Source organism: Schistosoma mansoni, chromosome W (genome assembly GCF_000237925.1).
Source record: "Schistosoma mansoni strain Puerto Rico chromosome W, complete genome".
NCBI lineage: Eukaryota > Metazoa > Platyhelminthes > Trematoda > Strigeidida > Schistosomatidae > Schistosoma > Schistosoma mansoni.
The window spans coordinates 51371206-51389026 of record NC_031502.1 but is presented as its reverse complement, the minus strand read 5'-3'; the positions used below and the strand labels follow the sequence as shown (position 1 = coordinate 51389026).

General features: G+C 38.5%; 1 protein-coding gene across 1 annotated transcript; it reads left to right on the top strand.

Moving 5' to 3' along the window:
• Positions 1-1282: 1282 nt before the first annotated feature.
• Positions 1283-10973, top strand: Smp_139720 (putative zinc transporter; the record flags this gene model as incomplete). Its single annotated transcript, XM_018790078.1, has 5 exons — positions 1283-1404; positions 4179-4657; positions 5183-5260; positions 7805-7929; positions 9966-10973. 5 exons carry the CDS (start codon positions 1283-1285, stop codon positions 10314-10316), a joined length of 1155 nt encoding a protein of 384 aa, XP_018655457.1. The 3' UTR covers positions 10317-10973.
• Positions 10974-17821: the final 6848 nt, after the last annotated feature.

Sequence of the window (17821 nt, the reverse complement as noted above, 5' to 3'; positions counted from 1 at the left end):
GAGTTCACTTGATTAACAAAGGTTCTTCTGCACGTGGTGGCACCAACGGCATAATGAGAAAGACTAAGTCCGATAGTATTATTTAATAATAGTAACCCAGATCAAAACTCCCACGTAGTGTGGGAAGGCCTAAAAGGATGTTATAGCACTACTATAATCTTCAATCAAAGGATGTGGCCAATAAAGCAGAAGAACAGACGGTGGAGATAGTGTTTATTTTTTAACAATCACATTAGTGTGTGAGAATATAACCAAACAAGTATATCTGTTTCCTTACCATTGATAGAGAGAAACAATAGATATTGAATATAAATGTGGCTACAGTTTAAGTGCGACAAATAGGGAGAATGTGGTCTTTATTTTGTGGTTACAAAATTCAATGAATATATATGTTACAATTAAGTCAACAGGTTTTCAGATAACCCCTGTGATTTGAGAGAACTCAGAATGTCTAAAAATGGGGTCTGCAAAACTATACAAGGGCCCAGAAGGTAGACATAAGATCAGGCCATGTATATGTTTTTATCAAACAACACTACTAGTACTAATACACACATGATTCATCCTAGCTTTTGAACAGACTTCAATAACTCAGAGAGCATAAGAAATATACCTGTTCAAAATTCATTTCCTTATTTAGCTTGTTCTGTTCTGTTATTCGCTAGAGCGAAGTAGGTTAATATTGAATATGATGGTTGGCAGAGTGCATATTTCGTTAACATTAACATACCATCAAATTAGAGTTAAGTCAATGGGCCACAAAAGTTTCAAACCTATTTGTCCCAGATTAAACTTAGCAACCTCCTGTGTGGACTTCGAAAAAGAGGCACTACAGTGTTATAGTTGACTTTCAAAAATATTAGTACTGAGTGAAAACGGCCTAATCACCATTAACGAGTGGTTTAAATTACTTAGAGACACTCTCATCATGTCTATCAGTCAGCATATCTCTCTGTGACAAATACTAAACCTCGAAGGCCTTCATTCTGGCCAAAGCCTTTCCTACTTGAAACGATTTGGAGTGAGCATTCAGCCTTGGATAAACAGCGTCTTCCCCATGATAACGGGAAACACATAGGAAATGGTAACAACTAGATTCTAAAAAATATTCTTTCATGTTTATGAGGAACTAAGACATGAGTCATGCTAAGAAACATCTCTTGTCCCCTCCAGTAGTAGATTTCAAAAAACAGAAATTAGCCCATCAAAGTTTGAAGTTTGACTAGGTCACGACCTATCCAACCATGCGGGATTTCGACTGGGCGCCATTTCGTTTGTTGCAATGCAGTTTACAACGTTGGTATTTTTGGTTCAGCTATGGATATGTGTTTCTGGTCATGGTCATGATCATGTTCATAGTCATGAACCACCTCACTATAAGTATTCTAAGGAGGCGAATGTCGGGTAATTGAGTCCGTTTTGTTTGCGTTTTATTGTGGACTTAATTTTATGTTTGAACGAGTAATTATTCACTTATTTGTATTCGATGTTCCCAACATTTTTACTGAACTAGTCTTTACCAAGTTATCTTGACACTTTTGAATTGGTAAGCAGTGAAGAATCTATTTCGTTCTCATTTCAAATAGATATATGTTAAGTAAGGGTTTTCACATATTTAGTTTCATTACTCCAGGAAAATATGAAAGTGAGCGATGATCAAATCAAAAGACGATAATGTATGAGTTCGTGTGAGTGTATTGCATTTATAGATCGATAGTGGCTATGTCGAATTAGTTACAATGACATAATCCAACTACATAGGAAGCAAATTCCTAAACGTTACTATTAATAAGAAACTGCTTTAGTGCTTTCACTCTGAATCGCCTTACCTAATCTTCCGGTCTTAAGTATTTCCTATGGTTAGTTGAGCATAAGATCGGTGGTATAAAGATCATGACTAAAGATTTCCCTTTCATCTTAAACCTCAAAACCCGTCTAGCGGTTATTCACTGAATATACTTCTGCATACCAATGCTTTTGTACATCGCAATGGTAATATGCGGTAAAATCACTAAAAAAGGAAGTGTAGTCTGTGCATTAATAGCTACTTGTTAATAATGGAGTGTATGCTAGATGATTTGTCTCGTGGTTGGTTTTATTTATTTATTTGAACATAAATATTGGTACAAAGGGGCACCGAATACTTATGAGCCGCACAAGTCACTTGACTTGTGAGTGGGCTGTGGTACTGCCTGGGTGCCCAGACCGGAGCAGGTGGTTTTCTTAGTAGGTCACACCGGGGCCTTCGACCTAGAGGTCTGACCAACAGGGCAGTAGATCAACGTCAGGACATGCAGTCCCGTGGTAGCCGTTGACCAACAATAGGTTCATACACCATATGTACCCTTAGGATCCTGGAGCCCATGTGCACCATTGTTTTGGAATCGGGGTTTTCCAACTCCTCTAGGTGTATCCTCCGTATCCACTAACCTGGTTAAAGCGCCAGACATTCACTTATCGTCCTCTCAGTTTCGTGAACAACAGTAATACCGCAGGAAGGCAGTGAGTAGGAATTCCCTGACGGTGGCTGTATACGCGTGGCCATGTAAGAGCATTTTGAAAGAGCTGACTCTCCCAACCGTCTTCTGTACCATGGCTTTTGGGGCAAAAGTTGTGATGGAGGTGGGATCCGAATCTACGCTTTTTCGGACTGGTTATGCACGATATAATAATGACCTCGTTCCTTCCTTGCCATACCGTAGGAGGACAAAGTGCACCAGACAGCTGTCTCCCTTCGTATTCGTAATGGCAATAAAAAGGTGAACACTTCATCAAACCGGACGCTGAAAATATAAGGGTTTAGTGGTGCTAACACAACAAGTTCCATATTGATAGTAAGCAAATGTAATTGGTTTTATGCCAGTATTATTTGTTTAAACGACATTTTAGAACTAACTAGGACTTAAATTCGACATATTTGTTACTTAATTATTACAGAAATGTCATAAAATTTCAAGGAGCTCTCCGTCGTTGAAATAAGATATTTGTGAATTACCAGATATCAAGAGATCATTTGAACGACATTTCTTAAAGTCCTATTGCTCTGGAGCATAGTGGCCAAGATAATGTCACCTACGTAATAGACGTAAATGTAACTGGTCTGATATAATTTAATCTTAGTGAACACGAACTGGTGAAATCTGTACATTAGTAGACTTGGCAATTTACGTGATGTGACACTTTTGTGATTGAGATTTGCAAATGAAGTGGATGCTTTTAGTGTTGAGTTCTATGAGCTAGCTGACTTGATTGTAGAGCCTTGGATGTCGTTCTGGAGAGCATCATCGGCTTCTACTAAATGTAGGAATGACGTTTAATTTCCTCCTAATGGCCCTGTTTGTAATCGATTTTCTTTGTAAGTTTGGTTGTCTTCATTTGTCCGCGTATTCTTGTTGATTGTCTTGTTCGGTTGACCTCTAACTATTTAATCGATTGATCTTTTTCGGATAGACTGATAGATCGAATCGGCATCAATATGTTTATTGGTTGCCAAACAGTTTAATTGGCATATCTCTAGGAATTCTAAGATACTCAGAATTTTATCAATCTAAAGTTGTTACACTTTTCCAATCGAATTCGTATTCGTAGTTATCCACATGTATTTATATCGCTGATCATGTGTCGTTTCACTGGTAGTCTGTATTCGTGTACGGGCAAATGAAGGAAGCGCCCATTTTTTTCACTGTATTTCTCACAGTCGGTATAATTTCTGTTGATCATGTTGTACTTGTCTTTCTCTGTTGTGTCTTAAGATCCGCATTAAATAGAGTGAAAGGATTGTACTAATTTGTAGAAGACATTTGTTTTAGAATTCTTCAAAATCCTCCCAGTAGTTTCTGAGATGTTTTTCACATATAGTAGGATGATCCGTTTCCTGGTTCATGAGGTTAATTTCATTGTATTGAGTCGATTTGGCAGGCATCTTTTGACAGTTGCTGAGCTAACCACTTTTTGTCTAAGACAAAATGAGTTTCTTCATTTTTCGTCTAATTGTAATACTGGAGTAGGTTTCGATTCTTTTGAATAGTACTTGCCTGGTCCTACGTTGTAGCTGACTGACTGAATAGTACTTGTACCCTGTTGGCTTGTTACTGTTGTAATTTGGTATTTTATCTGTGTGACTTAGCTTCCTGTAATTTGAGAATGCACTCCTTGTATATGGTTTTGTTTTTTTCTAGGTACAAGCAGAATCATGAACGGGAAACACGTAAAGATTCCTCTGAGCAACTGTGGGTCGAAGTATTCGGAGCTGTGTTACTCATTAGTATCGCTCCTTTTATCATATTGTGCCTGATACCAGATTTGAACAAACACCGTGGCTTCCTCAAGGTTCTTCTCGCATTTGCAGCTGGCGGTTTACTGGGAGATGCATTTCTTCACTTGATTCCTCATGCACTGGAGAGTGGACATTCTAATCCTAACCACACTCACGAGGAAAATATTAAAGACGAACATGGTCACAAGCGTCACTCCTACGTTGGGCTTTATGTTGTTGGTGGAATTTTCGCGTTCTTGTGTGTCGAAAAATGTATCCGACTTTTTAGAAATGACCATTGTGGAGGGCACACTCATCATGCAGTGTCTAATGTTGATGGTGAAAATAAAGGAAAGAATAAGAAAAAAGGGGAAGATAACAAAAGTGGAGCTAAAACTAAACGTAAGTTGTGCATAGGATTACATATTAAGTCATCAGGGTTACAGTATCCATTGTAATTATTTAAGTAACTGCATTACTTTCGAATAGAAAATAGAGTCATCATCTAACATAAATAAATTTGTTGGTTGGAAATAGTATGAAGAAGCGAAGCTTTCGTTCCTTATAAAGTTAGTGATAATTAGCAATGGTTACCATTAAGACTGATATATAAATCATGATGTCTGGCTGATCACATGTACCTCAACTGAGCTGTTTCCGAAAAAAGCTTTCAGCGATAGTTAATAGGGCAGTCTTAAAAATGTGTATTATTTCAAGGAAACCTGCTACAATTTCTTATCATCAGTGGCACTAACGTAAGCATCAAGATGACACAGTAGTTGTTTAAAGATGAAATTGAATTTTGAAATATTTTCGATAATATACTGAACACTTATAATTAGATTTTCTCGTATTAAAACATATTGATCGTCTACTGAAGTGACATTATACATAGTTTATAGTTTCCATTATCATTCTTTTTTACAGCTACTGACTTCAAAGTCACTGGATATCTTAACTTGGCAGCAGATTTTACGCACAATTTTACTGATGGGTTAGCTATTGGTAAGTTTTATTTATACTACTTTTTTTACACTGTAATTGATATTACATTAAACCGCGTATTTCTTTAGTGTTTTGAAACTGTCTACATCTGGTGAGCCAAGACTATTTTTTACTAAAGCAATTGAGTATAGCTGTTGATGTGTTGCCTGACTATAGTCTCTTACACTTGTTACAAACCAGCAAGATGTCCTCCTGTCTATCATTGATAGGCGAGTTTACTGTACAACACTTGTGTGTTTAACGTACTCTATGGAATTATTCTTTAATCATACGCGTATGGTGGAATCATCAAGTGAGTTATACAAAAGTCAGGTATTAACATTAAGTTAATGAGGCTCCAAATCTTCATTAACTGTGTTGGTTGGAGAATGTTTCATGGATCTTTAATCACTACATACATCGTCGTACAATGTTAGCTAGCAAAATAGTATATCAAAATATAATAAAGGTGACCAAATCAAAGAGTTACATCATTCCAAAGTGTTGATCTGTGTCATGTCTGTAGGTGCTTGTTTCCTGGTTAAGTTCTGCGTGCTAATCGTAATCAGTGATTAGAGACGTTGGATGACTTAGTTTAAAATCAGTCGCACTAACAGAGATGCATTCGTTATGGATTTTCCTTTAAATCAAATTCATTAAATTAACTCGTTCACCGGTTGCTTGAGTATGAGCCACATCCTAAGTGTGAGGGTTAATTATGCTACCCGGTTGTCCGAGCCAGAGTAGGTGGAGCGGTGTTAGAACCAGGGACTTAATGGTTAAAAATTGAATACCTTAACCACTAGAGCATTACTCTAAGTAGGAAGGACTAACTTTGTTTCATTCCTCATATCCCCTTATTTGTCCTTTTCTAATTACGTTTTGCTGGGTTTTCACTATAATTGCCATCAGTATTGTTTTGACTAGCTTTGCTTTCTACTCGGTGCTCATGCAGAATGTAACAACTTGAACGGATGGATATTTTTGGCAGGTTTTATTTTGCTTTGCGGTTGTGATAATGTTACAACGTGTTACCCATTTATTGGCGATAAATCGTAGTGACGTGAGAAAAAGATCTATTCAGTAGCCGGTAAGGATTACCAAGCTAATTCGTTAAGTGGAGATTATTGGCATATCCTCATATATGTCTTACCTTTGGAAAATATTTGTTACCTGTTTTTCTGAACAGTTAGTCCCTTTGATAAATTTGGATATGGTGGTGAGAAGGGGAAGGTTATCAGAATTACGTGATATATTTGCGCAATACATTCTAAACAATCTGATCACACATACTTGTTACGACATTATACATGAGAAAATAGGTCTATTAGACAAATCAAAAGGTAAATCAAAACAAAGGTGATAGTAAAGTACACAAAAATGATGTGAAAAGTATGCTGTATAATAAATCAGTATCACCAGGGTAGGTTAAGGGTAAGAACAAATTGTTTGTGGACACATGAAGGGGGTTTCAGTTTTCGTATAAATAAGACTTCAACAAACATTAGTATACGCCCTTGATAACGTCTTACTAAAATAAAAAAGTTGACTTGATATAAACATTGTGACCGATATCAATCAATTGTTTCTCAATGAAGGAAGATATTTGTCCACCCGGTGATGTTATTTGACCATTGGAATTCATTTGTTTTTGTTGCTACTTAGGTATATGTTCAGCCACTCTTACTTGCAGCTCACGATTGCTCCTCTCTATGTATGTGTTTCCGTACATCTAAATTGATAGACCTGTTTTTTGTCGCTTTGCTGCCGATTTATTAACTTCAAAACTAATGGCACTCAAAATTTTGAATACCACATATTTTCATCAGTCAGTCAGTCAACTATAACATAGGACCAGGCACACATATGCATTGGTCTAAGTTGCCATACTTCGTTAACACAACAAGATGAACACCGAATTCATAGAATTAGTTAATTTAGTGGTGGTAATATATAAAAGAAAGGTTGTATGTAAGGATATAGTACAGGAAGGACGACAGATATGAAGCAATTTTAATCACAAGGTTTAAGGGAAGATAAAGAGTGTATACACCTGCGACATTGTGGTCGATTCTGAGCCATGTCACACACAGTCTCCAACCATTGGTTACGATAGTCACGCAGACCCCAACCAGGTAATCTGCATCTACCAACATGGCTCAGACTAGGAGTTAGTGACTTCAAGCTCTGATGCCATGCTTTGGTTTGGCCGCCCCTAACTCTCTTCCATCCATCCCCTTCACTAGTCAGCATAGCGCGTCGTGGTAATCGGTGTTCAGTCATACGTAACACGTGGCCCAACCATCTCAGTCGATGGAGATTCATGACATATTTTCATTGTAATTCAGTGTTTTCTTTGGTAATTATTATTGTTATATTTCACCGAAATAAACTGCAGCTCCATACTAATTCTTCTTATGAATTTGCAAAGTCGTTAGTTATAATTATCACTACCTACACTTTGCAATCTTGTTAAATATTTGCTTGAAACTTCGTTTGAAAAATCCTTCAGTTCAAATTTAAGTGGTTGTACTCAATTAAAATATTTTTTCTATACATTTTCAGGCGGATCCTTTCTGGTTAGTAGGAATGTTGGTTTTCTGACCACTTTTACAGTTCTGTTACATGAACTTCCACATGAGATCGGAGACTATGCAATACTTATACAATCCGGATTTTCTTCACGTAAAGTAAGTTTTAGCAAGGCGTTATTGTGATGTGGAATTGTATACACTCACTTTCGTTCTTGGACTTGCAAAAGTTGAAGAGTAGTGGCGAATCGAGCAAAACTGTGTGATTTGAAATATATTTCATGGAGTATTTGTCATTTGACTGAAATCTTGATGTGTTTAGACTTGTGTTTATATTAGAGCAGTGGCCTAGTGGTTAATGAGTTTGGCTTTCAGCTACTCAGTTCCTAGTTTAAACCATTCCATCTACTTCGACTTATGTGACTGGGTATCATTATTATCCCTCACAATTTGGGTGTAGTTTATGCCCATGTACCTGGTGAGAGACATTTCTTCCTGGTTATAAATTAATATTGAAACACATTATGCGGATTCTTGTAAATTGGATAATAAAAACACCAGTTACGCTGGTTTTTGCTTTTGCTAGTGTGACTGAATGTTTTACGATTTAATGGTATGAGTATTACTGAAAGATATTTGCTATAAAGTCGATGAATTTAAATCTTTCATTTGGAGGTGTAAAAATTGGCCTAACCATTGTCAGGAAATGCTAGTGGAGGAAGAAATGCAAATAAAAGGTTGGGTAAATAATAGTTCCTTAAGTCTACTTAGCAGATTTTTGATATTAATGATAAACCACTACTAAAAGGACATTTACGACATTTCAGAAACCTTCAGGTAAGAACGTTGATGTACACTGGAATGTACCCTAATAGGCATCACCTTATACACCGATGACTGGAAGACATACTGGTACCTACAAAAGTTACATTCGCCATGTTGTGATCCACAAAAAGAATTTCGTCAACCCTGGCACTAGAGTGCACACATACAGTATAGAAGCGATTTGGACAAAACTGAAAGAATTCCTCGAACTTTATCATGGCTACAAAGCTCAATTGTTGTCGAGTCACATGGTGGGGATTTCTATACCGCATGTATTATAACTCCAGAACATCAAAACCTAGTTGTAATTTTTAGAGGTTTTCTAACCATATTAAAGCCGTTTATCCATTACAGTTCTCTCAATTTTATATGATGTATAACTGCTTTATATCACCTATTATCTGGCTAGCTGAAATTTCTTAAGGTCTGCTTAGACATCTCATCACATATTTGTGTAGGCATTCGGCTCGTAATTGTTGGATTGTTGGTTGAAATCAGATCCTACCAAATGCTTAGCACACACTGTGGTCTGTGAGTTGTTGTTAGTTTAATCAATCTCATGCCTTCTGTTAAAAATTTATACATATTTTCTTCATGCACACACAAAAGTCGATGAAAAAGATATTTATATCCTGGCTGTATCACAAAAAATATTTTGTTTCACCAATAAAAAAATCATGCTCCAAGATCATTGTGAACACTCACTTTAGGGGTATGTGAATTTATGCACCTTTCTAAAACGAAAATGTTTTAAATGTTATGTTTTCATAGTTCCATGGAATTTCAGATACCTAGGGAGTTGGTTTGGCCTTAGACAAACTGAGTATACTAAATAATGTAGAAAGTAATTCAGTAGTCTGGTATAGGCTTTGTCATTAGATCGTGACAACCCAAACCGATGCACATAACTAACTAATTGATTAATCTGTGAGTCATATTTGTTATCTAAACACTACCAGTATCTGGTTGAGTGTGTAAATTTTGAGAGGAGTAAAATGTAACACATGCTTATCATTCTGATATGTAACTAGAATAATACTTAAAGCAGTACGTCTGTTAATGACCTATTACATAATTTAGGATTGCACAGGCCAGTAGGTATCTGGTCTCAGTCCGAGTCTCAGAGTGAACATCGATTCTGTGATGCAGGTACATTCAGCCGATGAGTCCCAAATAAGATGAAACGCGGGACCTGGATTTCACTACCAGCCACCATCTATCTCTGCTTATAATTTAGAAGAATTTCTTTCCAAATTTACTTTAGTTCTTACATTTTGGAAGAGGGTTTTTATTAAAGTCATTTAATTGAATCTTTTGTTTCTAAATATCCTCAATTTTTGTATGGATTTTGTTCGTTTTCTATTATCTAGGCTATGCTTCTTCAGTTGGTCACTGCTGTTGGTGCACTTCTGGGTTCATCTGTCAGCTTACTTGCTGCACGTGTTAGTATTGGTCCTATTGTTTTTGATGCTAATATACTACCAGTTGTAACAGATGATATTGTTATTGGTTGCATTTTACCATTTACTGCCGGTGGTTTTATCTACATAGCTATGACTTCTGTGTTACCCGACCTGTTGGCAGCTAATAATAACACCAGTACTACTAATACACCAAAAACACGAAACAATGGATTCAAATCATTCGTCCAAAGTTTACTTGAAATAATTTCTTTAATTGGCGGCGTTGCAATGATGGCTGCTATCGGAACATTGGAATAAAATGTGAACAAGTATATAATTTATCTCTGTAGAGAAAAAAAAACTAGGTTGATATGACTAATGTATTATAGTTCATCTTTCTGTTTGTGCATGCTGGTACTTTTTTGCTGCAATCTAGTCCTCGTATCCTGTTCTCTTTTCGTTTGTTTGTTCATATTCGTAAAAAATCTACTTGTAAGTGAGGTAATGAATTCAGAAAAGCATTTTCAGAGTAAAAACGTAACTATTAGAGTGCTATTTGAAGAAAAAAAATTATAATTCCCTTTGCTTTCATATTTTCTGTCTCCCTTCACACACACACACACACACTTTTTTTGTTCAATGTTAATTATGTTTTTCCAGTTAAGTTTGATCTTGTTTCAATCGTTTTCATTTTATTATTGTTTAATCATACTTTCATTGTCCTATTTATTGTTGTAAAATGATTAATATTTGTATAGTTTTCTTTTATTGTTCATCTTGTTGGTTGAATGGTTCTAAATAATTCTTTTCCCCTTTCATATTGTTATTGTTCTTATCATCGAACCTAATTATTCGAAAAAAAGGAACTTCTGAAGTTAACCAAAAAGTCTACATTTCTACCATCGATTTCCTTCTTCTTATTCTTTGGTATAGTATATTTGTATTTAATAATAATAATAATAATAATCGAAAGCAGTTTACCATGTAAACACCATTGTACATCGACCAGAACTTCCGTTTTGAGTTGGTATTTTTTATGATTCATAACTTTATATTAGTTTGATCATTTCATTTTGTTTTCTTTTCACCGGTATATTTGACTTATTATCTTGGTAAAATAATTTTGTTTTTTTTCTACGAACTATTGCAGTTGGATGAAGGAAAAATTTATTGTTCAATGTAGCATATAATTGTTTTATTTATTAATTAATCTCAAACATTGGGGAACCCTGGAGGGTTCCAAATTTCATTCGGATATTCAACGTAATCACAAGGCTGTATCGTATTGCTATTTAATCTAAAGGAAATGTCGACCGTAAAAGTGTCATACCTCACCTTATCCCACGGATTTCCGTATCCGGCTTTTTAAGTGCGGAGCTAACATACCAAAAAATTCCCATAAAAAAAGCCGTGCGCGACTGGCCTTGAACAGTTGTCCCTTGTGGTCTTTAGTCACGCTTCCAGGCTTCTAAGACCACTACTAATTCACCTTCCTTTTCAGGTCCCAAAAGAAGAAATATCTCTCTACAGTGTGAGCAGCCGGGAAGTACCAACTAGCGTCATACGTCTTTCAGCACCGTAGGTCATCTTGTTGACAATGAAGTCCCTCCCTCACCTCTTAATAATTTTGCCATCCTCACGAATAACCCTTCTCATTCATCTTTATCTCCATGCCCCACCAATGAAGACATGAACAGGGAGATAGGACAAGTCTATTTCCGCAAACAGCGAGTATTTTGGGTAGGAATGAAATCGTTATACCATAAAGTTCTTGATAACATTCATTCTCATGTATCGGGGATATTGGATCCGTAAATCCTACATTTAAGAAGAATTTAATTTTAAAATCCACATTATAATTTGAAGCAAATCCGATTCACTCTTTGTCAGTGTGTTTTTATTTGGATCGATTTACTTAGTATGAGGTTATTTTAGTTTATTTTCAGCACATCTTAATTGTATTCATAAGTACTCTGTCATTTTGTGTTTAACTGAAGATGAATCAGTTTGACAGACTTTGTAATTAATCGTCATCGAATCTAGCTGACATGTGACTGTTATAAATTTAATATAATCCAATCTTTCTGAAGTCTTCACCGCTAATATTATTTTCTTTTACAGGATTTCTCTTGATTTAATCGAGCGGAAGATTATCGTTGAAATATTCCTTGTTAGTCATTCGATCTATTCGATTCATATAGATTCTATTTCATATTAGAAGAATCACTCAGTCTTTTTCACCGGAAAATCACAGAACTTACGCCTGTTATCCCTCGTGGAGGGGCATAGGCCTCCCATCAGCATTTTCCATTCGACCCTGTTCTGGGCAAACCTTTTCAGTTCTTTCCAGTTAACATTCATCCTTTTCATATCTGCTTCTATTTCCCCACGTAACGTGTTCTTTGGCCTTCCACTTTTCCGCTTCCCTTCAGGAGTCCAAGTTAGGGATTGCCTCGTGATACACATTGGTGATTTCCTTAATGTATGTCCGATCCACTTCCAACGTCTTTTCCTAATTTCCTCTTCAGCTGGAAGCTGGTTTGTCAGCCAGTCAGCTACAACGTAGGACCAGGCACATATATGCATCGGTCCAAGTTGCCATACCTCGTTAGCAAAACAAGATCACCGGATTCACAGTAGTTAATTTAGTGGTGGTAGTAGTATATAAATTATAGGTTGTATATAAGGATATAGTATAGTAAGGAAGAAAGTTATGAAGCAATTTTAATCACAAGGTTTAAGGGAAGATAAAGAGTGTATACACCTGCGACATTGTGATCGATTCTGAGCCATGTCACACACAGTCTCCAACTATTGGTTACGATAGTCACGCGGACCCCAACCAAGTAGTCTGCATCTACCAACATGGCTCAGACTAGGAGTTAGTGACTTCAAGCTCTGATGCCAGGTTTTGGTTTGGCCGCCCCTAGCTCTTTTCCAACCATCGCCAATACTAGTCAGCATAGCGCGTCGTGGTAATCGGTGTTCAGTCATATGTAACACGTGGCCCAACCATCTCAGTCGATGGAGATTCATTACCTCATCAACCGATTTACCATCATTCCCTAATACCCTGTGTCTAACCTCACTATTACTTACCCGGTGATCCCAGAAGATGCGAGCAATATTTCTAAGACATCTGTGGTCAAATACTAGTAACTTGCGAGTATCTTCTACTCTTAATGGCCATGTTTCACAGCCGTAAAGTAGAACAGAGCGAACTGCTGCGCAGTATACTCTTCCCTTAATTGATAGACGGATATCTCGTCTTCGCCATAGGTGACGTAAGTTGGCAAAAGCCAAACGAGCTTTTTGAATCCGTGCTGAGATTTCGTCAGACACCAACCCATTAGGACTGATCAGACTTCCAAGATAAGTGAAGTTGTCAACGCGTTCGACTACTTCACTCCCTATCCTTAGTTCGGGTGTTGACGCAGGCCAGTCTTGGAGTAACAATTTACATTTGGATGGGGAGAAACGCATCCCAAACATCCTGGCATTATTACTGAGTTCCAACAGAAGACTCTGCATTTTGTCAGCGTCTTCACCAAACAGGACTATGTCATCTGCGTATTCTAAGTCGATAAGTGAACCTCCTGGTAGAAGATCAATTCCTGAAAATTCAGTCGACGAGAGTGTTATTTCCAGCAATAGATATATAATGAAGTTGAACAAAAATAGGGATAGTGGACAGCCTTGACGGACACCACTTGAGGTTGTAAAATCATATGACAGTTCGCCATAAGCTCTCACTCGACTGGTAGTGTTCGAGTAAGGAGCCTTCACAAGGTTTATGTACTTCTCAGGTACACCTTTCAATGATAGACACTGCCACAGAACCTCTCGGTCTACAGAGTCAAATGCTGCTTTCAAGTCAAGAAAAACTATCATTGTCGGACGCCGATAAGCATGTCTGTGCTCTAAAACTTGACGAATGGTGAATATGTGGTCGATACAGCCACGACCAGGTCTGAAGCCAGCCTGATTTCCTCGTGTTCGCAGTTCACGAGTCTTAGTTAGGTGCCCGATAATTATTGAGTCTAGTATTTTAGATGCTATGTTAGTCAGACTAATCCCTCTATGGTTATCACAGGATGATTTTGGCCCCTTCTTATATATTGGGACAATCAGAGATTGTTACCAGTCAGATGGGATTACGTCCGTCTCCCAGATTTTAGCCAGAATATTAGTCAACCTAATCGCTAAAATTGGACCACCATATTTAAAGACCTCTGGAGCCAATCCATCTGGACCAGCTGCTCTTCCTCGTTTCAGATTACTTATAGCCTTTTGAACTTCAAGTAGGGTCGGGGGGCCTACTTCAATGTTCCATTCAGGTTTTCTGGGAATAGTGGGTAGTTGTGCAGTAGCTGAAGGCCAGCTAAACTGCTCCTTAAAGTGTTCCGCCCATCGTTCTAAACGTTTGGGTTGAGAGCAGATAAGGGTTCCATCTTTTTCCGAGATTGTCTCACTTACACTTGACTTCTTAATTCCGGTTTCTTTTATTAGTCTGAATAGTTGCCTGGTGTTGCCTACAGCCGCTGCCTTTTCCATCTCTTTTGCTTTCGTTGCCCACCACTGCTCACGATCGTTCCTTAGACTTTTAGTTAACCTAGATCTAATTTGTTTACGCTCTTCGTCGTGTTCAGAGCCTGATGGGATGAGTTTACGCGAATCCATCAGTGAAATAGACTTAGAAGAAATCCACTGGTTTTTTGGAGCCCTATGGTTTAAATGACTAATAGATGTTACTGCTGTTTCCACAGCTGTTCGTATGTCTTTCCAAGCAGCATCTGGGTCAGTCTCGTTTACAGAACTGCCTAGATGTGAACTCAGTTGTTTCTGGAATTCGCATTTGGCTTTCTCGTCCTCCAGTTCAATCCTAATGGGTCTTCTTAGTGTACTTTTCCTGCGTCCATTGAGGCGCAGACAAATGCGCGCTCGTATTAAAGCGTGATCAGAGTCTAAACAAGTATTCCAATACGAGCGACAATCTTCTATTGAGCCTCTCCAACGATGACTGATGACAATATGGTCTATTTGAGTCCATCGTTGGTTTGGTGCAGGTGGTCGCCATGTTAGACGATGTCTCTCCTTATGTTTAAAATTAGCGCTTGCTAAAAATAAACGATTGTCTGAGCATAGTTGCAATAGACGATCACCATTATCGGTTCGTTGAGCCGGAATACTAAAACACCCACCTAAATGTCTTTCTGTTTGATTTAAGCTGCCTACCTGGGCATTAAAGTCACCCGCTACGACTACTATGTCTGAGCGCTTAGCTTTCTGAAGAAGCTCAGAGAGCTTTCTGTAAAAGTCATCTTTCACTTCATCATGGCTGCAGTCAGTAGGAGCGTAGGCAGAAACGACGAAAAGGCAACAACATGTGTCTCTATCCTTCCGAGTTCTTACGGATCCATTTAGCCGGACAGCACACAGGCGACTGCTAACGGGGATCCATTCTAGTAGTGCCTGTTCTGCCCTTGTACTTAATGCTATGCCTACACCTGTAAGTCCGCGAGAACTAGCCAACGGGTCGCCAGATACACGGAGGATGTATTTCGTTGGCTGTCCGTTTTGGAGAGGTGAGGTCAAGTGAATGACCACACTAGGATCCTGTATGCGTGTTTCGGAGACACAGCATACATCAATGGTACGAGATTCTAGGGTTTTAGCTAAGGAGGCCTGTTGACCGATTTGGCATACGGTGCGTACGTTGAAGGCTCCAATGTGTAGTTTGGAGCGAGGTTTTAGTAGACCTGGGACAGTGTTTCGCGCACTAGAATCGTTGGCCATGGTGACACTTGAGGAGGAAACCGGAACAGGAAGTTTAGTGTTGAAAGTCAAGGTAGAAGGAATAGTAAGAATTGAAGAAGGAGATTGATTGTGAATACAGTGGTCTTGAGTGCTGTTAGAGGTATGAGGGCAGTTATCACTTCCCGGTTGCCCACACCGTGGAAGGGTTCTTCTAGGGGTACCTGAAAAAAAGTTGGATTAGCGTTGGTCTTAACGACCTGGGAGCGTGACCGCAGTGCCCAAGGGACAACTGCTTGAGGTCGGTCACACACGACCCTTTTGTGGGTAGTTTTTGTGTTAGCTCCGTTCTTCAAAGGACCTTACCGCCGGAGACGGAAATCCGTGGGATAAAGCGAGGTGTGCATTTTTAGGGTCGACCTTTTCTAATCCCACCCCTCCTTGTGGGAAGGCAACATCGCTGTCACGCTGGTTGTCTGAAGGAAACACCTTACTGCTGTCACACCTCTGTACAGTCAGCAGTCCGACTTCGCCTTCGGACCTTGGGTTTGCTGCTTTTAGTCTCACCGCTCTTCAAACGACCTGCCTGGCATGGTAGGACCTTGAGGAACGATTGTTCCAGCCAGTATAGCTCGATTGAATCATCACGATAAGCAAGCCCGACCACCACGTCAAGGTAGCAGCAACGGTCGGGAGCTGGTTTGTCCTCTCCCATAAAACGCTGTTGCTGATAGTATCCGGCCAATGTATGTTGAGTATTTTACGTAGACAACTTTATAAATAGTTGTACGGTTTTGATGATGGTTGTAGTAGTTCTCCACGTTTCAGCTCCATGCAATAGAACTGTCTCGACGTTCGTATTGAAGATTGTGACTTTGATAATGGTTGACAAATGTTTTGGGTTCCATATGTTCTTCAATTGTAGGAATGCGGTCCTTGCTTTGCCAATCCTCGCCTGTGCATCAGATCCTCCTTGTTCATCAGTGATGCTTCGCAGGTACCTGAATGTTTCCACCCCTTTCAGAGTTTCTCCATCAAGTGTGACTGAGTTAGTGTTCTCCATGTTGTATTTGGTAATCTTGCTTTTTCCTTTGTGTATGTTGAGGTCTATTGATGAAGACCAGTCAAATAGCAAATTTAAATTCCACCTGTAGCTCTTCTAAGGCTACTGCCGGCCCCAAGCCCGGGTAAAGGAGGACGGTTGCGCATTGGGTCGGCAAGTCCATGCCGTAGAAAAAATCTTGCCAGATTTGTTTAATCTGGTTGCTAAAAAAACGCCAACTAGATTAAACAAATTAAACCATTTAAACTATTCCCTCCAAGTTGAAGGAAGAATTATGACGCCTCAGAATGTAAGCCAAGATTCTTCGGAAGTCACAAAGCTGATGTCCCTTCTAACAACCAGGGCAATAATTTTTATAGGTACATTGAACGTTCGGACAATGTAAGAGACCGGGAAGACCAATCAAATAGCAAAATTACGGAACCTAATTTATCATTCAAAATAGGCATGCTTATAGGACAGATTAAGTATTCTTGTTTGTCTGCCTGATACAATAGATTATAAAACTCTAGTCACTAATGAATATTATTATATTGGAACAATCAGACCATGAATAATATGTCACAATTTTCAAGATTAGTAAATAATACTTTTATGTTATATAGTTGAAATCATGAGTCAATTGAAGCTAGATCACTATGGAAAACCTGGAAGGAATGGATGGCCATTTCGTCCTATTGTGAGGCTTACTCCTCAGCAGTGCGCATCCACGACCTCACCTCGCGAGATTCAAACCAAGGACCTATCAGTCTCGCACGCTAGCGCTTAACCACTAGATCACTGAGCTGGTATCCAACGGTGTTAATATCTAACTTCAACCATTCCACGACATTGAGCAACCATTCACCTATGTCTTCAGTGAGTTGATATCTCCCAACAGACGTAGTTGAACTCCACTGGTTACTGCTTCTCACTAGAACTTTTATTTTTTAAAAACAACTTGTCCATAATAATATTATCAAAATTTATTTACAATTAAAGAGTTAATATATGATCTAATCCTCTT